Source organism: Perissodus microlepis, chromosome 20 (assembly GCF_051167445.1).
Source record: "Perissodus microlepis isolate ML-2025 ecotype Zambia chromosome 20, ASM5116744v1, whole genome shotgun sequence".
Classification (NCBI taxonomy): domain Eukaryota; kingdom Metazoa; phylum Chordata; class Actinopteri; order Cichliformes; family Cichlidae; genus Perissodus; species Perissodus microlepis.
Window position 1 is genome coordinate 7497170 of NC_140480.1, and position 21763 is coordinate 7518932.

The 21763-nt window shown below is 38.7% G+C and overlaps 4 protein-coding genes across 4 annotated transcripts; all 4 read right to left on the reverse strand.

Annotated features, from left to right (window-relative positions):
- Positions 1–19: 19 nt before the first annotated feature.
- LOC146364017 (uncharacterized) lies at positions 20–3718 on the reverse strand. Its single transcript, XM_084915951.1, has one exon. The coding sequence runs from the start codon at positions 3121–3123 to the stop codon at positions 1003–1005; it is 2121 nt and encodes a 706-aa protein (XP_084772077.1). The 5' UTR covers positions 3124–3718; the 3' UTR covers positions 20–1002.
- A 659-nt stretch (positions 3719–4377) lies between these two features.
- Positions 4378–8125, reverse strand: LOC146364018 (uncharacterized). Its single transcript, XM_084915954.1, has one exon. It carries the CDS (start codon positions 7528–7530, stop codon positions 5410–5412), a length of 2121 nt encoding a protein of 706 aa, XP_084772080.1. The 5' UTR covers positions 7531–8125; the 3' UTR covers positions 4378–5409.
- Positions 8126–13055: 4930 nt separating this feature from the next.
- LOC146364019 (uncharacterized) lies at positions 13056–16890 on the reverse strand. The gene has a single exon (XM_084915883.1). It carries the CDS (start codon positions 16244–16246, stop codon positions 14126–14128), a length of 2121 nt encoding a protein of 706 aa, XP_084772009.1. The 5' UTR covers positions 16247–16890; the 3' UTR covers positions 13056–14125.
- Positions 16891–18203: 1313 nt separating this feature from the next.
- LOC146364020 (uncharacterized) lies at positions 18204–21199 on the reverse strand. The gene has a single exon (XM_084915947.1). It carries the CDS (start codon positions 20602–20604, stop codon positions 18484–18486), a length of 2121 nt encoding a protein of 706 aa, XP_084772073.1. The 5' UTR covers positions 20605–21199; the 3' UTR covers positions 18204–18483.
- Positions 21200–21763: the final 564 nt, after the last annotated feature.

The following is a 21763-nucleotide window of genomic DNA, read 5'->3' on the forward strand; positions in this document are numbered from 1 at the left end:
TATAATATCCATCGTGACTCTCTTTTTCATCAGTGGAACTCTGTCCCAGTCTGCTCCACCACCGGGAGATTCTCCGCTGTCCACGATGTCTTCACTGTCAGGGTAAATACAAGGATTAGCTACCGAACATGTGCTTTTCCTCAATGTCTGACTGCGAATGACTGAAAATGTGTTTACTTTAAAAAATGAAATATGTATTTGGCCACAGTAACTAAAGGTTCGCTAACTAAAAACTAACTAAAATGTAGCTTTAAAAATAGCTGAGAAAAGCCTATTTTAATAACCTCACTCCACTTCCTGCCACTGTACAAAAATGAAGCCAAAATTCCCTTTTCATGGGGACTGCCATCACTTTGTATTTTTGAAGCCAGTGTGTGCGTAGTAGTGAATAAAAGCAGATCAAAAGTACTCAAATACAACCACTTGTACACATCAAAAGAAAAACTCAGTTCACATCAATTTTATTTGTGCCAATTTTAAACCTTTATTATATTATAATATATAATATAATATTGCAAGGTAACATCCCTACAATATTATATTATAATATATAATATAATATTGCAAGGTAACATCCCTACAATAACGCAGAGAAAACCCAACAATCCGAAGATCCCCTATGAGCAAGCACTTGGCGACAGTGGGAAGGAAAAACTCCCTTTTAACAGGAAGACACCTTCAGTAGAACCAGGCTCAGTGAGGGGCGGCCATCTACCGCGACCGGTTGGGGGTGATGAAGCGACATAGATGAAATGCATGTCACTTCCTCACACATGCAGAGATGTCCTTATTGTCTTACATTTATGATGTTATAGCAAATACAGCCTCTCCTGGGTTACGGATGTAATATACCCTCAGGATGGGCGGGTATTAAATTTTTTTTCTAATATTGTCTCTTTGTGATTTATTTTGACTTTGGAAACAAAGAAATAGATCTTTTTTAACCAGCTTAAAAGCTGATTATTTCTTTGGAGTCAGTGTGAGAACTGGTAGGAGGATTTTTTAGATTTGTTCGGGTTTGGCTGAAGGCCGGCGCTTGAGTATTTTTGTACCAGGATTGTATACTCTACGTAGAGTTGACTGGGAAATAAGTACAGGTGGATGGGGATGAAACATTTCTTCTTCTGCCTTGGGAGTAACAGTGGACTTGAGGTTGAGTGAGCTCCTAGACTCAGACTGCTTCTTTGAGTTGTCTACAGTTTTAGACCGGGCCCTAGTGGAAATAGGAGGTAGCAGGCCATGCACTGCTTTTAGCTTACTGTCATATGTGGTAAGCTTGTTACCCATTTTACCCTTAAGGTCTCTAACTTCTTTCTGTTGTTCTTTCAGCTCATTGTCGTCTTTGGATGGAAAGTATTCCGTATTGCTCAGGTCAAATCTCACCTTTTTCCGGGCTATTTGTTCATCCCCATCCTTTCTTTGCTGCTCTGGGGAGGCTTTTTTCTCGACTTGCACAGTGTGGCCGAGCGTGTCATAAAGTCCCTTCAGCTGTTGCAGCAGATCGTCATTTTCTTTTGTCTGTACTGCATTCTTTTGTCGTTGAATGCCAATGTCAGTTTCCAGTTCTTCTATTACTTGCTCAAGCTTAAATACTGCGTGTTTGGACTTTGTCAGAGCTTTCTCAACCTCTTCTTTGTCCTCCACAGTTTGCGTCAACTTTGACTTCACTGTGAAGAGGTTGTCATTTGCAGAGCTAAGCTGTTTCTCGTGTTCTTTCTTTTGTTCTGCCTGCTGCAGTTTGATAATGTCCAGCTCAGTCTTTACAGCATTATAGCTGGTCTTAGCATTGGCAAGGTCTACGTTTGTCTCTTGGAGTTCTTGAGCCTTTTCTTTGATTTTATTCTGAAGTGTCTTTATAGTGTCTCTAGCTGTATAGAGTTCGTTCTCAATGCAGAACTTTGTCTCAGAAAGGAGCACTTTATCAGACCTAAGATTTTCACTTCTCTTTATCTCCAGTTCCAGATCGTTTTCTGCTTTGCTAAGAGCAGTTTTCAGACGGGCTATGTTATTTTCTTGGGATGAAATTTTCTTCCCAGATTCCTGCGTCTCATTTTCAAATTTAATTATTTGCTTAGTTTTAACCTTAAGGCATTTTTCCAGGCGGTCGATAGTAAAACGTTGCCTTGCCAGCTCCTTTATCTGACTTTCAGATTCCAGGACTTTGGCTTTTAACTCTTTCCTCAACGTTATGTTGTTACATTCCTTCTCCCTAAGACATACTTTCAGTTCATCATTTTTCTTTGTCAGTTTGTTTTTCTCGTCTATTGCCCAGCGCTTTCCCGCTTTATACTCCTCATTTTGTCTTTGACACTTTTTAAGTTCAGCCTGTAGTTTCTCTTTTTCTTCTTCCACACTTTTAACTTTCTGTTGACGGCAGTACACCTCCCCAGGTAGTGTAAGAAGCTCGTCTATCCTTCTTTCAAGGAAGTCATTACGATGAATGTACTTCTCATTGTTCTGAATCTCAGTCTGAAGCTGCTCATTTTGTTTCTGCAGTTCTTTAACATTTTCATTTTTTTCCTCAGTCGTCTTGCTTAGCTTCATCTTGAGTTCTTGGTTTTCCTGCTCATTTTGGATTTTAAGGACAACCAGAGATTCCACCTCCTTTTCTTTCTTGTCCCGCATCGTTTTTTCAGTGGCACACTTATTTTCAAGGTGTTTGATTGCCTTACGAAGAGCCCGAATTTTTGCCTCATATTTGTTTGTGAGATCTACATTCTGTGACTCTGCGGACCTTAGCTGGGATTTGGTTTCCAGCAAAACATTTTCCATTTTTTCCATCTTTTCATCTTTGGATTCCTCTGTCATCTTAGCAACCAGTTCCTGTTCTTCTTTCAAAGATGCCTCAAGACTTGAAATCTTAGAATTCTTTTCATCGATTTCCTCAAGCTGAAGCTTTTCAGCTTGTTTGTACTTTTGTATTTCATTTCTGAGCACCTGCATTTCTTTGGACTCGTCTTTCATCTTTGCAACCAGTCCCTGCTCTTTTTTCAAAGATGCCTCAAGACTTGAAATCCTACAATTCTTTTCTTGGATTTCCTCAAGCTGAAGTTTTTCAGCTTGTTTGTAATTTTCTATCTCATTTCTGAGCATCTGCATATCAAAGTAGCTTAGGGAAGTCATTTCGAAATGAATGTATTTAGTTTAGTTTATACGACCTGTTATTCTGTGTTTGAAAAATGATCTACTCAATGAGACGACAAAGTGTTCGCAAGTGGAAACTGAAACCCTACTTACTTCAGAACTATAGCGATCTATGGGTTCAAGGTATGTACTTGGGGGATATTTATAGGATCTGACTCCGCCCCCAGAACTGTCTTCAAAGGAGTTCAAGTGACGTTATCGCCGAACGTCGTGACATTCAAAGGACAGTCTATTATGATGTCATTTTGTTCCAGAATGGGTTACATTTGAATTTGTGTCTTTGCAAGTTTGATCAGCTTGCATTGCGATTTTTTTTTTAGCAGACTTTAGCGATCCTTCTACTTGGCCTGTCTTCAAGTTTAAGGTATCTGTCGTTTCCCACCGTATCCCGCCCGGATCGATCCATTTATGTACGAGCCCATCCGCCCCCGGATCCGTTCATCGGGGCTCATCGCTGCTGTTGTAGTCACTTGTCCGGAGCTAACAACAGCTGTTGAGCTGACTATTAAGCTAACATTATGCCCGCTAGTGTTAGGTTCACGTGTCCTACAAGTCACACTTTTTCTGTGATAAACAGTTGAATTAAATTCTTACAGCGTATGAGAGGCTACTAGCGTCAAAACATTAGCAATAGGTGACAATAACGAGTGCTGGAGGATTTATTTAGTTATTTATTTAGACCCATTTCTTCAGTATAAGAAGCCATACTATCAGAACACCGCAATACAGATACAACTAATACTGGCGAACATCACAAAAGGTACAAGTACTTATTCTGCAGAAAAACTTTCACCATTTGTGCTTAAGAGTATATGAATTTATATGACTACTGCTTATGTTGAAGATTAAGCTCAGTTTTAATATTTCATGTCATTTTATAATGATCATAGCGTATGCAGAGATGACACATATTTTTCCATTTTAATATTCAGCTGAGCATGAATGGAATGTCAGAGTGGTGTCTGACAGTATATATGTATCTTATTATAATGAACATAGTGTATATATGTATGAATGTTTGATTCAAAGATAAGATTAGACATTTAAAATAAATTAATAACAAACAAAAATCTTGCAGGTTGAGCACTGTGTGAACCAGGAAACATTCAAGCAGATGAAAAATATATTAAATGAAAATACTGAGCTCATCGTTGATCAGCTTGGATTGTGTAGATCACAAATCTTTTGGTGTGAATCTTTTTTTATTTAATTTTTATAATATCCATCGTGACTCTCTTTTTCATCAGTGGAACTCTGTCCCAGTCTGCTCCACCACCGGGAGATTCTCCGCTGTCCACGATGTCTTCACTGTCAGGGTAAATACAAGGATTAGCTACCGAACATGTGCTTTTCCTCAATGTCTGACTGCGAATGACTGAAAATGTGTTTACTTTAAAAAATGAAATATGTATTTGGCCACAGTAACTAAAGGTTCGCTAACTAAAAACTAACTAAAATGTAGCTTTAAAAATAGCTGAGAAAAGCCTATTTTAATAACCTCACTCCACTTCCTGCCACTGTACAAAAATGAAGCCAAAATTCCCTTTTCATGGGGACTGCCATCACTTTGTATTTTTGAAGCCAGTGTGTGCGTAGTAGTGAATAAAAGCAGATCAAAAGTACTCAAATACAACCACTTGTACACATCAAAAGAAAAACTCAGTTCACATCAATTTTATTTGTGCCAATTTTAAACCTTTATTATATTATAATATATAATATAATATTGCAAGGTAACATCCCTACAATATTATATTATAATATATAATATAATATTGCAAGGTAACATCCCTACAATATTATATTATAATATATAATATAATATTGCAAGGTAACATCCCTACAATAACGCAGAGAAAACCCAACAATCCGAAGATCCCCTATGAGCAAGCACTTGGCGACAGTGGGAAGGAAAAACTCCCTTTTAACAGGAAGACACCTTCAGTAGAACCAGGCTCAGTGAGGGGCGGCCATCTACCGCGACCGGTTGGGGGTGATGAAGCGACATAGATGAAATGCATGTCACTTCCTCACACATGCAGAGATGTCCTTATTGTCTTACATTTATGATGTTATAGCAAATACAGCCTCTCCTGGGTTACGGATGTAATATACCCTCAGGATGGGCGGGTATTAAATTTTTTTTCTAATATTGTCTCTTTGTGATTTATTTTGACTTTGGAAACAAAGAAATAGATCTTTTTTAACCAGCTTAAAAGCTGATTATTTCTTTGGAGTCAGTGTGAGAACTGGTAGGAGGATTTTTTAGATTTGTTCGGGTTTGGCTGAAGGCCGGCGCTTGAGTATTTTTGTACCAGGATTGTATACTCTACGTAGAGTTGACTGGGAAATAAGTACAGGTGGATGGGGATGAAACATTTCTTCTTCTGCCTTGGGAGTAACAGTGGACTTGAGGTTGAGTGAGCTCCTAGACTCAGACTGCTTCTTTGAGTTGTCTACAGTTTTAGACCGGGCCCTAGTGGAAATAGGAGGTAGCAGGCCATGCACTGCTTTTAGCTTACTGTCATATGTGGTAAGCTTGTTACCCATTTTACCCTTAAGGTCTCTAACTTCTTTCTGTTGTTCTTTCAGCTCATTGTCGTCTTTGGATGGAAAGTATTCCGTATTGCTCAGGTCAAATCTCACCTTTTTCCGGGCTATTTGTTCATCCCCATCCTTTCTTTGCTGCTCTGGGGAGGCTTTTTTCTCGACTTGCACAGTGTGGCCGAGCGTGTCATAAAGTCCCTTCAGCTGTTGCAGCAGATCGTCATTTTCTTTTGTCTGTACTGCATTCTTTTGTCGTTGAATGCCAATGTCAGTTTCCAGTTCTTCTATTACTTGCTCAAGCTTAAATACTGCGTGTTTGGACTTTGTCAGAGCTTTCTCAACCTCTTCTTTGTCCTCCACAGTTTGCGTCAACTTTGACTTCACTGTGAAGAGGTTGTCATTTGCAGAGCTAAGCTGTTTCTCGTGTTCTTTCTTTTGTTCTGCCTGCTGCAGTTTGATAATGTCCAGCTCAGTCTTTACAGCATTATAGCTGGTCTTAGCATTGGCAAGGTCTACGTTTGTCTCTTGGAGTTCTTGAGCCTTTTCTTTGATTTTATTCTGAAGTGTCTTTATAGTGTCTCTAGCTGTATAGAGTTCGTTCTCAATGCAGAACTTTGTCTCAGAAAGGAGCACTTTATCAGACCTAAGATTTTCACTTCTCTTTATCTCCAGTTCCAGATCGTTTTCTGCTTTGCTAAGAGCAGTTTTCAGACGGGCTATGTTATTTTCTTGGGATGAAATTTTCTTCCCAGATTCCTGCGTCTCATTTTCAAATTTAATTATTTGCTTAGTTTTAACCTTAAGGCATTTTTCCAGGCGGTCGATAGTAAAACGTTGCCTTGCCAGCTCCTTTATCTGACTTTCAGATTCCAGGACTTTGGCTTTTAACTCTTTCCTCAACGTTATGTTGTTACATTCCTTCTCCCTAAGACATACTTTCAGTTCATCATTTTTCTTTGTCAGTTTGTTTTTCTCGTCTATTGCCCAGCGCTTTCCCGCTTTATACTCCTCATTTTGTCTTTGACACTTTTTAAGTTCAGCCTGTAGTTTCTCTTTTTCTTCTTCCACACTTTTAACTTTCTGTTGACGGCAGTACACCTCCCCAGGTAGTGTAAGAAGCTCGTCTATCCTTCTTTCAAGGAAGTCATTACGATGAATGTACTTCTCATTGTTCTGAATCTCAGTCTGAAGCTGCTCATTTTGTTTCTGCAGTTCTTTAACATTTTCATTTTTTTCCTCAGTCGTCTTGCTTAGCTTCATCTTGAGTTCTTGGTTTTCCTGCTCATTTTGGATTTTAAGGACAACCAGAGATTCCACCTCCTTTTCTTTCTTGTCCCGCATCGTTTTTTCAGTGGCACACTTATTTTCAAGGTGTTTGATTGCCTTACGAAGAGCCCGAATTTTTGCCTCATATTTGTTTGTGAGATCTACATTCTGTGACTCTGCGGACCTTAGCTGGGATTTGGTTTCCAGCAAAACATTTTCCATTTTTTCCATCTTTTCATCTTTGGATTCCTCTGTCATCTTAGCAACCAGTTCCTGTTCTTCTTTCAAAGATGCCTCAAGACTTGAAATCTTAGAATTCTTTTCATCGATTTCCTCAAGCTGAAGCTTTTCAGCTTGTTTGTACTTTTGTATTTCATTTCTGAGCACCTGCATTTCTTTGGACTCGTCTTTCATCTTTGCAACCAGTCCCTGCTCTTTTTTCAAAGATGCCTCAAGACTTGAAATCCTACAATTCTTTTCTTGGATTTCCTCAAGCTGAAGTTTTTCAGCTTGTTTGTAATTTTCTATCTCATTTCTGAGCATCTGCATATCAAAGTAGCTTAGGGAAGTCATTTCGAAATGAATGTATTTAGTTTAGTTTATACGACCTGTTATTCTGTGTTTGAAAAATGATCTACTCAATGAGACGACAAAGTGTTCGCAAGTGGAAACTGAAACCCTACTTACTTCAGAACTATAGCGATCTATGGGTTCAAGGTATGTACTTGGGGGATATTTATAGGATCTGACTCCGCCCCCAGAACTGTCTTCAAAGGAGTTCAAGTGACGTTATCGCCGAACGTCGTGACATTCAAAGGACAGTCTATTATGATGTCATTTTGTTCCAGAATGGGTTACATTTGAATTTGTGTCTTTGCAAGTTTGATCAGCTTGCATTGCGATTTTTTTTTTAGCAGACTTTAGCGATCCTTCTACTTGGCCTGTCTTCAAGTTTAAGGTATCTGTCGTTTCCCACCGTATCCCGCCCGGATCGATCCATTTATGTACGAGCCCATCCGCCCCCGGATCCGTTCATCGGGGCTCATCGCTGCTGTTGTAGTCACTTGTCCGGAGCTAACAACAGCTGTTGAGCTGACTATTAAGCTAACATTATGCCCGCTAGTGTTAGGTTCACGTGTCCTACAAGTCACACTTTTTCTGTGATAAACAGTTGAATTAAATTCTTACAGCGTATGAGAGGCTACTAGCGTCAAAACATTAGCAATAGGTGACAATAACGAGTGCTGGAGGATTTATTTAGTTATTTATTTAGACCCATTTCTTCAGTATAAGAAGCCATACTATCAGAACACCGCAATACAGATACAACTAATACTGGCGAACATCACAAAAGGTACAAGTACTTATTCTGCAGAAAAACTTTCACCATTTGTGCTTAAGAGTATATGAATTTATATGACTACTGCTTATGTTGAAGATTAAGCTCAGTTTTAATATTTCATGTCATTTTATAATGATCATAGCGTATGCAGAGATGACACATATTTTTCCATTTTAATATTCAGCTGAGCATGAATGGAATGTCAGAGTGGTGTCTGACAGTATATATGTATCTTATTATAATGAACATAGTGTATATATGTATGAATGTTTGATTCAAAGATAAGATTAGACATTTAAAATAAATTAATAACAAACAAAAATCTTGCAGGTTGAGCACTGTGTGAACCAGGAAACATTCAAGCAGATGAAAAATATATTAAATGAAAATACTGAGCTCATCGTTGATCAGCTTGGATTGTGTAGATCACAAATCTTTTGGTGTGAATCTTTTTTTATTTAATTTTTATAATATCCATCGTGACTCTCTTTTTCATCAGTGGAACTCTGTCCCAGTCTGCTCCACCACCGGGAGATTCTCCGCTGTCGACGATGTCTTCACTGTCAGGGTAAATACAAGGATTAGCTACCGAACATGTGCTTTTCCTCAATGTCTGACTGCGAATGACTGAAAATGTGTTTACTTTAAAAAATGAAATATGTATTTGGCCACAGTAACTAAAGGTTCGCTAACTAAAAACTAACTAAAATGTAGCTTTAAAAATAGCTGAGAAAAGCCTATTTTAATAACCTCACTCCACTTCCTGCCACTGTACAAAAATGAAGCCAAAATTCCCTTTTCATGGGGACTGCCATCACTTTGTATTTTTGAAGCCAGTGTGTGCGTAGTAGTGAATAAAAGCAGATCAAAAGTACTCAAATACAACCACTTGTACACATCAAAAGAAAAACTCAGTTCACATCAATTTTATTTGTGCCAATTTTAAACCTTTATTATATTATAATATATAATATAATATTGCAAGGTAACATCCCTACAATATTATATTATAATATATAATATAATATTGCAAGGTAACATCCCTACAATAACGCAGAGAAAACCCAACAATCCGAAGATCCCCTATGAGCAAGCACTTGGCGACAGTGGGAAGGAAAAACTCCCTTTTAACAGGAAGACACCTTCAGTAGAACCAGGCTCAGTGAGGGGCGGCCATCTACCGCGACCGGTTGGGGGTGATGAAGCGACATAGATGAAATGCATGTCACTTCCTCACACATGCAGAGATGTCCTTATTGTCTTACATTTATGATGTTATAGCAAATACAGCCTCTCCTGGGTTACGGATGTAATATACCCTCAGGATGGGCGGGTATTAAATTTTTTTTCTAATATTGTCTCTTTGTGATTTATTTTGACTTTGGAAACAAAGAAATAGATCTTTTTTAACCAGCTTAAAAGCTGATTATTTCTTTGGAGTCAGTGTGAGAACTGGTAGGAGGATTTTTTAGATTTGTTCGGGTTTGGCTGAAGGCCGGCGCTTGAGTATTTTTGTACCAGGATTGTATACTCTACGTAGAGTTGACTGGGAAATAAGTACAGGTGGATGGGGATGAAACATTTCTTCTTCTGCCTTGGGAGTAACAGTGGACTTGAGGTTGAGTGAGCTCCTAGACTCAGACTGCTTCTTTGAGTTGTCTACAGTTTTAGACCGGGCCCTAGTGGAAATAGGAGGTAGCAGGCCATGCACTGCTTTTAGCTTACTGTCATATGTGGTAAGCTTGTTACCCATTTTACCCTTAAGGTCTCTAACTTCTTTCTGTTGTTCTTTCAGCTCATTGTCGTCTTTGGATGGAAAGTATTCCGTATTGCTCAGGTCAAATCTCACCTTTTTCCGGGCTATTTGTTCATCCCCATCCTTTCTTTGCTGCTCTGGGGAGGCTTTTTTCTCGACTTGCACAGTGTGGCCGAGCGTGTCATAAAGTCCCTTCAGCTGTTGCAGCAGATCGTCATTTTCTTTTGTCTGTACTGCATTCTTTTGTCGTTGAATGCCAATGTCAGTTTCCAGTTCTTCTATTACTTGCTCAAGCTTAAATACTGCGTGTTTGGACTTTGTCAGAGCTTTCTCAACCTCTTCTTTGTCCTCCACAGTTTGCGTCAACTTTGACTTCACTGTGAAGAGGTTGTCATTTGCAGAGCTAAGCTGTTTCTCGTGTTCTTTCTTTTGTTCTGCCTGCTGCAGTTTGATAATGTCCAGCTCAGTCTTTACAGCATTATAGCTGGTCTTAGCATTGGCAAGGTCTACGTTTGTCTCTTGGAGTTCTTGAGCCTTTTCTTTGATTTTATTCTGAAGTGTCTTTATAGTGTCTCTAGCTGTATAGAGTTCGTTCTCAATGCAGAACTTTGTCTCAGAAAGGAGCACTTTATCAGACCTAAGATTTTCACTTCTCTTTATCTCCAGTTCCAGATCGTTTTCTGCTTTGCTAAGAGCAGTTTTCAGACGGGCTATGTTATTTTCTTGGGATGAAATTTTCTTCCCAGATTCCTGCGTCTCATTTTCAAATTTAATTATTTGCTTAGTTTTAACCTTAAGGCATTTTTCCAGGCGGTCGATAGTAAAACGTTGCCTTGCCAGCTCCTTTATCTGACTTTCAGATTCCAGGACTTTGGCTTTTAACTCTTTCCTCAACGTTATGTTGTTACATTCCTTCTCCCTAAGACATACTTTCAGTTCATCATTTTTCTTTGTCAGTTTGTTTTTCTCGTCTATTGCCCAGCGCTTTCCCGCTTTATACTCCTCATTTTGTCTTTGACACTTTTTAAGTTCAGCCTGTAGTTTCTCTTTTTCTTCTTCCACACTTTTAACTTTCTGTTGACGGCAGTACACCTCCCCAGGTAGTGTAAGAAGCTCGTCTATCCTTCTTTCAAGGAAGTCATTACGATGAATGTACTTCTCATTGTTCTGAATCTCAGTCTGAAGCTGCTCATTTTGTTTCTGCAGTTCTTTAACATTTTCATTTTTTTCCTCAGTCGTCTTGCTTAGCTTCATCTTGAGTTCTTGGTTTTCCTGCTCATTTTGGATTTTAAGGACAACCAGAGATTCCACCTCCTTTTCTTTCTTGTCCCGCATCGTTTTTTCAGTGGCACACTTATTTTCAAGGTGTTTGATTGCCTTACGAAGAGCCCGAATTTTTGCCTCATATTTGTTTGTGAGATCTACATTCTGTGACTCTGCGGACCTTAGCTGGGATTTGGTTTCCAGCAAAACATTTTCCATTTTTTCCATCTTTTCATCTTTGGATTCCTCTGTCATCTTAGCAACCAGTTCCTGTTCTTCTTTCAAAGATGCCTCAAGACTTGAAATCTTAGAATTCTTTTCATCGATTTCCTCAAGCTGAAGCTTTTCAGCTTGTTTGTACTTTTGTATGTCATTTCTGAGCACCTGCATTTCTTTGGACTCGTCTTTCATCTTTGCAACCAGTCCCTGCTCTTTTTTCAAAGATGCCTCAAGACTTGAAATCCTACAATTCTTTTCTTGGATTTCCTCAAGCTGAAGTTTTTCAGCTTGTTTGTAATTTTCTATCTCATTTCTGAGCATCTGCATATCAAAGTAGCTTAGGGAAGTCATTTCGAAATGAATGTATTTAGTTTAGTTTATACGACCTGTTATTCTGTGTTTGAAAAACGATCTACTCAATGAGACGACAAAGTGTTCGCAAGTGGAAACTGAAACCCTACTTACTTCAGAACTATAGCGATCTATGGGTTCAAGGTATGTACTTGGGGGATATTTATAGGATCTGACTCCGCCCCCAGAACTGTCTTCAAAGGAGTTCAAGTGACGTTATCGCCGAACGTCGTGACATTCAAAGGACAGTCTATTATGATGTCATTTTGTTCCAGAATGGGTTACATTTGAATTTGTGTCTTTGCAAGTTTGATCAGCTTGCATTGCGATTTTTTTTTTAGCAGACTTTAGCGATCCTTCTACTTGGCCTGTCTTCAAGTTTAAGGTATCTGTCGTTTCCCACCGTATCCCGCCCGGATCGATCCATTTATGTACGAGCCCATCCGCCCCCGGATCCGTTCATCGGGGCTCATCGCTGCTGTTGTAGTCACTTGTCCGGAGCTAACAACAGCTGTTGAGCTGACTATTAAGCTAACATTATGCCCGCTAGTGTTAGGTTCACGTGTCCTACAAGTCACACTTTTTCTGTGATAAACAGTTGAATTAAATTCTTACAGCGTATGAGAGGCTACCAGCGTCAAAACATTAGCAATAGGTGACAATAACGAGTGCTGGAGGATTTATTTAGTTATTTATTTAGACCCATTTCTTCAGTATAAGAAGCCATACTATCAGAACACCGCAATACAGATACAACTAATACTGGCGAACATCACAAAAGGTACAAGTACTTATTCTGCAGAAAAACTTTCACCATTTGTGCTTAAGAGTATATGAATTTATATGACTACTGCTTATGTTGAAGATTAAGCTCAGTTTTAATATTTCATGTCATTCTATAATGATCATAGCGTATGCAGAGATGACACATATTTTTCCATTTTAATATTCAGCTGAGCATGAATGGAATGTCAGAGTGGTGTCTGACAGTATATATGTATCTTATTATAATGAACATAGTGTATATATGTATGAATGTTTGATTCAAAGATAAGATTAGACATTTAAAATAAATTAATAACAAACAAAAATCTAGCAGGTTGAGCACTGTGTGAACCAGGAAACATTCAAGCAGATGAAAAATATATTAAATGAAAATACTGAGCTCATCGTTGATCAGCTTGGATTGTGTAGATCACAAATCTTTTGGTGTGAATCTTTTTTTATTTAATTTTTATAATATCCATCGTGACTCTCTTTTTCATCAGTGGAACTCTGTCCCAGTCTGCTCCACCACCGGGAGATTCTCCGCTGTCCACGATGTCTTCACTGTCAGGGTAAATACAAGGATTAGCTACCGAACATGTGCTTTTCCTCAATGTCTGACTGCGAATGACTGAAAATGTGTTTACTTTAAAAAATGAAATATGTATTTGGCCACAGTAACTAAAGGTTCGCTAACTAAAAACTAACTAAAATGTAGCTTTAAAAATAGCTGAGAAAAGCCTATTTTAATAACCTCACTCCACTTCCTGCCACTGTACAAAAATGAAGCCAAAATTCCCTTTTCATGGGGACTGCCATCACTTTGTATTTTTGAAGCCAGTGTGTGCGTAGTAGTGAATAAAAGCAGATCAAAAGTACTCAAATACAACCACTTGTACACATCAAAAGAAAAACTCAGTTCACATCAATTTTATTTGTGCCAATTTTAAACCTTTATTATATTATAATATATAATATAATATTGCAAGGTAACATCCCTACAATATTATATTATAATATATAATATAATATTGCAAGGTAACATCCCTACAATAACGCAGAGAAAACCCAACAATCCGAAGATCCCCTATGAGCAAGCACTTGGCGACAGTGGGAAGGAAAAACTCCCTTTTAACAGGAAGACACCTTCAGTAGAACCAGGCTCAGTGAGGGGCGGCCATCTACCGCGACCGGTTGGGGGTGATGAAGCGACATAGATGAAATGCATGTCACTTCCTCACACATGCAGAGATGTCCTTATTGTCTTACATTTATGATGTTATAGCAAATACAGCCTCTCCTGGGTTACGGATGTAATATACCCTCAGGATGGGCGGGTATTAAATTTTTTTTCTAATATTGTCTCTTTGTGATTTATTTTGACTTTGGAAACAAAGAAATAGATCTTTTTTAACCAGCTTAAAAGCTGATTATTTCTTTGGAGTCAGTGTGAGAACTGGTAGGAGGATTTTTTAGATTTGTTCGGGTTTGGCTGAAGGCCGGCGCTTGAGTATTTTTGTACCAGGATTGTATACTCTACGTAGAGTTGACTGGGAAATAAGTACAGGTGGATGGGGATGAAACATTTCTTCTTCTGCCTTGGGAGTAACAGTGGACTTGAGGTTGAGTGAGCTCCTAGACTCAGACTGCTTCTTTGAGTTGTCTACAGTTTTAGACCGGGCCCTAGTGGAAATAGGAGGTAGCAGGCCATGCACTGCTTTTAGCTTACTGTCATATGTGGTAAGCTTGTTACCCATTTTACCCTTAAGGTCTCTAACTTCTTTCTGTTGTTCTTTCAGCTCATTGTCGTCTTTGGATGGAAAGTATTCCGTATTGCTCAGGTCAAATCTCACCTTTTTCCGGGCTATTTGTTCATCCCCATCCTTTCTTTGCTGCTCTGGGGAGGCTTTTTTCTCGACTTGCACAGTGTGGCCGAGCGTGTCATAAAGTCCCTTCAGCTGTTGCAGCAGATCGTCATTTTCTTTTTTCTGTACTGCATTCTTTTGTCGTTGAATGCCAATGTCAGTTTCCAGTTCTTCTATTACTTGCTCAAGCTTAAATACTGCGTGTTTGGACTTTGTCAGAGCTTTCTCAACCTCTTCTTTGTCCTCCACAGTTTGCGTCAACTTTGACTTCACTGTGAAGAGGTTGTCATTTGCAGAGCTAAGCTGTTTCTCGTGTTCTTTCTTTTGTTCTGCCTGCTGCAGTTTGATAATGTCCAGCTCAGTCTTTACAGCATTATAGCTGGTCTTAGCATTGGCAAGGTCTACGTTTGTCTCTTGGAGTTCTTGAGCCTTTTCTTTGATTTTATTCTGAAGTGTCTTTATAGTGTCTCTAGCTGTATAGAGTTCGTTCTCAATGCAGAACTTTGTCTCAGAAAGGAGCACTTTATCAGACCTAAGATTTTCACTTCTCTTTATCTCCAGTTCCAGATCGTTTTCTGCTTTGCTAAGAGCAGTTTTCAGACGGGCTATGTTATTTTCTTGGGATGAAATTTTCTTCCCAGATTCCTGCGTCTCATTTTCAAATTTAATTATTTGCTTAGTTTTAACCTTAAGGCATTTTTCCAGGCGGTCGATAGTAAAACGTTGCCTTGCCAGCTCCTTTATCTGACTTTCAGATTCCAGGACTTTGGCTTTTAACTCTTTCCTCAACGTTATGTTGTTACATTCCTTCTCCCTAAGACATACTTTCAGTTCATCATTTTTCTTTGTCAGTTTGTTTTTCTCGTCTATTGCCCAGCGCTTTCCCGCTTTATACTCCTCATTTTGTCTTTGACACTTTTTAAGTTCAGCCTGTAGTTTCTCTTTTTCTTCTTCCACACTTTTAACTTTCTGTTGACGGCAGTACACCTCCCCAGGTAGTGTAAGAAGCTCGTCTATCCTTCTTTCAAGGAAGTCATTACGATGAATGTACTTCTCATTGTTCTGAATCTCAGTCTGAAGCTGCTCATTTTGTTTCTGCAGTTCTTTAACATTTTCATTTTTTTCCTCAGTCGTCTTGCTTAGCTTCATCTTGAGTTCTTGGTTTTCCTGCTCATTTTGGATTTTAAGGACAACCAGAGATTCCACCTCCTTTTCTTTCTTGTCCCGCATCGTTTTTTCAGTGGCACACTTATTTTCAAGGTGTTTGATTGCCTTACGAAGAGCCCGAATTTTTGCCTCATATTTGTTTGTGAGATCTACATTCTGTGACTCTGCGGACCTTAGCTGGGATTTGGTTTCCAGCAAAACATTTTCCATTTTTTCCATCTTTTCATCTTTGGATTCCTCTGTCATCTTAGCAACCAGTTCCTGTTCTTCTTTCAAAGATGCCTCAAGACTTGAAATCTTAGAATTCTTTTCATCGATTTCCTCAAGCTGAAGCTTTTCAGCTTGTTTGTACTTTTGTATTTCATTTCTGAGCACCTGCATTTCTTTGGACTCGTCTTTCATCTTTGCAACCAGTCCCTGCTCTTTTTTCAAAGATGCCTCAAGACTTGAAATCCTACAATTCTTTTCTTGGATTTCCTCAAGCTGAAGTTTTTCAGCTTGTTTGTAATTTTCTATCTCATTTCTGAGCATCTGCATATCAAAGTAGCTTAGGGAAGTCATTTCGAAATGAATGTATTTAGTTTAGTTTATACGACCTGTTATTCTGTGTTTGAAAAATGATCTACTCAATGAGACGACAAAGTGTTCGCAAGTGGAAACTGAAACCCTACTTACTTCAGAACTATAGCGATCTATGGGTTCAAGGTATGTACTTGGGGGATATTTATAGGATCTGACTCCGCCCCCAGAACTGTCTTCAAAGGAGTTCAAGTGACGTTATCGCCGAACGTCGTGACATTCAAAGGACAGTCTATTATGATGTCATTTTGTTCCAGAATGGGTTACATTTGAATTTGTGTCTTTGCAAGTTTGATCAGCTTGCATTGCGATTTTTTTTTTAGCAGACTTTAGCGATCCTTCTACTTGGCCTGTCTTCAAGTTTAAGGTATCTGTCGTTTCCCACCGTATCCCGCCCGGATCGATCCATTTATGTACGAGCCCATCCGCCCCCGGATCCGTTCATCGGGGCTCATCGCTGCTGTTGTAGTCACTTGTCCGGAGCTAACAACAGCTGTTGAGCTGACTATTAAGCTAACATTATGCCCGCTAGTGTTAGGTTCACGTGTCCTACAAGTCACACTTTTTCTGTGATAAACAGTTGAATTAAATTCTTACAGCGTATGAGAGGCTACCAGCGTCAAAACATTAGCAATAGGTGACAATAACGAGTGCTGGAGGATTTATTTAGTTATTTATTTAGACCCATTTCTTCAGTATAAGAAGCCATACTATCAGAACACCGCAATACAGATACAACTAATACTGGCGAACATCACAAAAGGTACAAGTACTTATTCTGCAGAAAAACTTTCACCATTTGTGCTTAAGAGTATATGAATTTATATGACTACTGCTTATGTTGAAGATTAAGCTCAGTTTTAATATTTCATGTCATTCTATAATGATCATAGCGTATGCAGAGATGACACATATTTTTCCATTTTAATATTCAGCTGAGCATGAATGGAATGTCAGAGTGGTGTCTGACAGTATATATGTATCTTATTATAATGAACATAGTGTATATATGTATGAATGTTTGATTCAAAGATAAGATTAGACATTTAAAATAAATTAATAACAAACAAAAATCTAGCAGGTTGAGCACTGTGTGAACCAGGAAACATTCAAGCAGATGAAAAATATATTAAATGAAAATACTGAGCTCATCGTTGATCAGCTTGGATTGTGTAGATCACAAATCTTTTGGTGTGAATCTTTTTTTATTTAATTTTTATAATATCCATCGTGACTCTCTTTTTCATCAGTGGAACTCTGTCCCAGTCTGCTCCACCACCGGGAGATTCTCCGCTGTCCACGATGTCTTCACTGTCAGGGTAAATACAAGGATTAGCTACCGAACATGTGCTTTTCCTCAATGTCTGACTGCGAATGACTGAAAATGTGTTTACTTTAAAAAATGAAATATGTATTTGGCCACAGTAACTAAAGGTTCGCTAACTAAAAACTAACTAAAATGTAGCTTTAAAAATAGCTGAGAAAAGCCTATTTTAATAACCTCACTCCACTTCCTGCCACTGTACAAAAATGAAGCCAAAATTCCCTTTTCATGGGGACTGCCATCACTTTGTATTTTTGAAGCCAGTGTGTGCGTAGTAGTGAATAAAAGCAGATCAAAAGTACTCAAATACAACCACTTGTACACATCAAAAGAAAAACTCAGTTCACATCAATTTTATTTGTGCCAATTTTAAACCTTTATTATATTATAATATATAATATAATATTGCAAGGTAACATCCCTACAATATTATATTATAATATATAATATAATATTGCAAGGTAACATCCCTACAATAACGCAGAGAAAACCCAACAATCCGAAGATCCCCTATGAGCAAGCACTTGGCGACAGTGGGAAGGAAAAACTCCCTTTTAACAGGAAGACACCTTCAGTAGAACCAGGCTCAGTGAGGGGTGGCCATCTACCGCGACCGGTTGGGGGTGATGAAGCGACATAGATGAAATGCATGTCACTTCCTCACACATGCAGAGATGTCCTTATTGTCTTACATTTATGATGTTATAGCAAATACAGCCTCTCCTGGGTTACGGATGTAATATACCCTCAGGATGGGCGGGTATTAAATTTTTTTTCTAATATTGTCTCTTTGTGATTTATTTTGACTTTGGAAACAAAGAAATAGATCTTTTTTAACCAGCTTAAAAGCTGATTATTTCTTTGGAGTCAGTGTGAGAACTGGTAGGAGGATTTTTTAGATTTGTTCGGGTTTGGCTGAAGGCCGGCGCTTGAGTATTTTTGTACCAGGATTGTATACTCTACGTAGAGTTGACTGGGAAATAAGTACAGGTGGATGGGGATGAAACATTTCTTCTTCTGCCTTGGGAGTAACAGTGGACTTGAGGTTGAGTGAGCTCCTAGACTCAGACTGCTTCTTTGAGTTGTCTACAGTTTTAGACCGGGCCCTAGTGGAAATAGGAGGTAGCAGGCCATGCACTGCTTTTAGCTTACTGTCATATGTGGTAAGCTTGTTACCCATTTTACCCTTAAGGTCTCTAACTTCTTTCTGTTGTTCTTTCAGCTCATTGTCGTCTTTGGATGGAAAGTATTCCGTATTGCTCAGGTCAAATCTCACCTTTTTCCGGGCTATTTGTTCATCCCCATCCTTTCTTTGCTGCTCTGGGGAGGCTTTTTTCTCGACTTGCACAGTGTGGCCGAGCGTGTCATAAAGTCCCTTCAGCTGTTGCAGCAGATCGTCATTTTCTTTTGTCTGTACTGCATTCTTTTGTCGTTGAATGCCAATGTCAGTTTCCAGTTCTTCTATTACTTGCTCAAGCTTAAATACTGCGTGTTTGGACTTTGTCAGAGCTTTCTCAACCTCTTCTTTGTCCTCCACAGTTTGCGTCAACTTTGACTTCACTGTGAAGAGGTTGTCATTTGCAGAGCTAAGCTGTTTCTCGTGTTCTTTCTTTTGTTCTGCCTGCTGCAGTTTGATAATGTCCAGCTCAGTCTTTACAGCATTATAGCTGGTCTTAGCATTGGCAAGGTCTACGTTTGTCTCTTGGAGTTCTTGAGCCTTTTCTTTGATTTTATTCTGAAGTGTCTTTATAGTGTCTCTAGCTGTATAGAGTTCGTTCTCAATGCAGAACTTTGTCTCAGAAAGGAGCACTTTATCAGACCTAAGATTTTCACTTCTCTTTATCTCCAGTTCCAGATCGTTTTCTGCTTTGCTAAGAGCAGTTTTCAGACGGGCTATGTTATTTTCTTGGGATGAAATTTTCTTCCCAGATTCCTGCGTCTCATTTTCAAATTTAATTATTTGCTTAGTTTTAACCTTAAGGCATTTTTCCAGGCGGTCGATAGTAAAACGTTGCCTTGCCAGCTCCTTTATCTGACTTTCAGATTCCAGGACTTTGGCTTTTAACTCTTTCCTCAACGTTATGTTGTTACATTCCTTCTCCCTAAGACATACTTTCAGTTCATCATTTTTCTTTGTCAGTTTGTTTTTCTCGTCTATTGCCCAGCGCTTTCCCGCTTTATACTCCTCATTTTGTCTTTGACACTTTTTAAGTTCAGCCTGTAGTTTCTCTTTTTCTTCTTCCACACTTTTAACTTTCTGTTGACGGCAGTACACCTCCCCAGGTAGTGTAAGAAGCTCGTCTATCCTTCTTTCAAGGAAGTCATTACGATGAATGTACTTCTCATTGTTCTGAATCTCAGTCTGAAGCTGCTCATTTTGTTTCTGCAGTTCTTTAACATTTTCATTTTTTTCCTCAGTCGTCTTGCTTAGCTTCATCTTGAGTTCTTGGTTTTCCTGCTCATTTTGGATTTTAAGGACAACCAGAGATTCCACCTCCTTTTCTTTCTTGTCCCGCATCGTTTTTTCAGTGGCACACTTATTTTCAAGGTGTTTGATTGCCTTACGAAGAGCCCGAATTTTTGCCTCATATTTGTTTGTGAGATCTACATTCTGTGACTCTGCGGACCTTAGCTGGGATTTGGTTTCCAGCAAAACATTTTCCATTTTTTCCATCTTTTCATCTTTGGATTCCTCTGTCATCTTAGCAACCAGTTCCTGTTCTTCTTTCAAAGATGCCTCAAGACTTGAAATCTTAGAATTCTTTTCATCGATTTCCTCAAGCTGAAGCTTTTCAGCTTGTTTGTACTTTTGTATTTCATTTCTGAGCACCTGCATTTCTTTGGACTCGTCTTTCATCTTTGCAACCAGTCCCTGCTCTTTTTTCAAAGATGCCTCAAGACTTGAAATCCTACAATTCTTTTCTTGGATTTCCTCAAGCTGAAGTTTTTCAGCTTGTTTGTAATTTTCTATCTCATTTCTGAGCATCTGCATATCAAAGTAGCTTAGGGAAGTCATTTCGAAATGAATGTATTTAGTTTAGTTTATACGACCTGTTATTCTGTGTTTGAAAAATGATCTACTCAATGAGACGACAAAGTGTTCGCAAGTGGAAACTGAAACCCTACTTACTTCAGAACTATAGCGATCTATGGGTTCAAGGTATGTACTTGGGGGATATTTATAGGATCTGACTCCGCCCCCAGAACTGTCTTCAAAGGAGTTCAAGTGACGTTATCGCCGAACGTCGTGACATTCAAAGGACAGTCTATTATGATGTCATTTTGTTCCAGAATGGGTTACATTTGAATTTGTGTCTTTGCAAGTTTGATCAGCTTGCATTGCGATTTTTTTTTTAGCAGACTTTAGCGATCCTTCTACTTGGCCTGTCTTCAAGTTTAAGGTATCTGTCGTTTCCCACCGTATCCCGCCCGGATCGATCCATTTATGTACGAGCCCATCCGCCCCCGGATCCGTTCATCGGGGCTCATCGCTGCTGTTGTAGTCACTTGTCCGGAGCTAACAACAGCTGTTGAGCTGACTATTAAGCTAACATTATGCCCGCTAGTGTTAGGTTCACGTGTCCTACAAGTCACACTTTTTCTGTGATAAACAGTTGAATTAAATTCTTACAGCGTATGAGAGGCTACTAGCGGCAAAACATTAGCAATAGGTGACAATAACGAGTGCTGGAGGATTTATTTAGTTATTTATTTAGACCCATTTCTTCAGTATAAGAAGCCATACTATCAGAACACCGCAATACAGATACAACTAATACTGGCGAACATCACAAAAGGTACAAGTACTTATTCTGCAGAAAAACTTTCACCATTTGTGCTTAAGAGTATATGAATTTATATGACTACTGCTTATGTTGAAGATTAAGCTCAGTTTTAATATTTCATGTCATTTTATAATGATCATAGCGTATGCAGAGATGACACATATTTTTCCATTTTAATATTCAGCTGAGCATGAATGGAATGTCAGAGTGGTGTCTGACAGTATATATGTATCTTATTATAATGAACATAGTGTATATATGTATGAATGTTTGATTCAAAGATAAGATTAGACATTTAAAATAAATTAATAACAAACAAAAATCTAGCAGGTTGAGCACTGTGTGAACCAGGAAACATTCAAGCAGATGAAAAATATATTAAATGAAAAT

Excerpts from the sequence above, each read along its gene's own strand:
- LOC146364017 (XM_084915951.1), bottom strand. The coding sequence starts at position 3,123 with ATGACTTCCCTAAGCTACTTTGATATGCAGATGCTCAGAAATGAGATA.
- LOC146364020 (XM_084915947.1), bottom strand. The coding sequence starts at position 20,604 with ATGACTTCCCTAAGCTACTTTGATATGCAGATGCTCAGAAATGAGATA.
- LOC146364019 (XM_084915883.1), bottom strand. The coding sequence starts at position 16,246 with ATGACTTCCCTAAGCTACTTTGATATGCAGATGCTCAGAAATGAGATA.
- LOC146364018 (XM_084915954.1), bottom strand. The coding sequence starts at position 7,530 with ATGACTTCCCTAAGCTACTTTGATATGCAGATGCTCAGAAATGAGATA.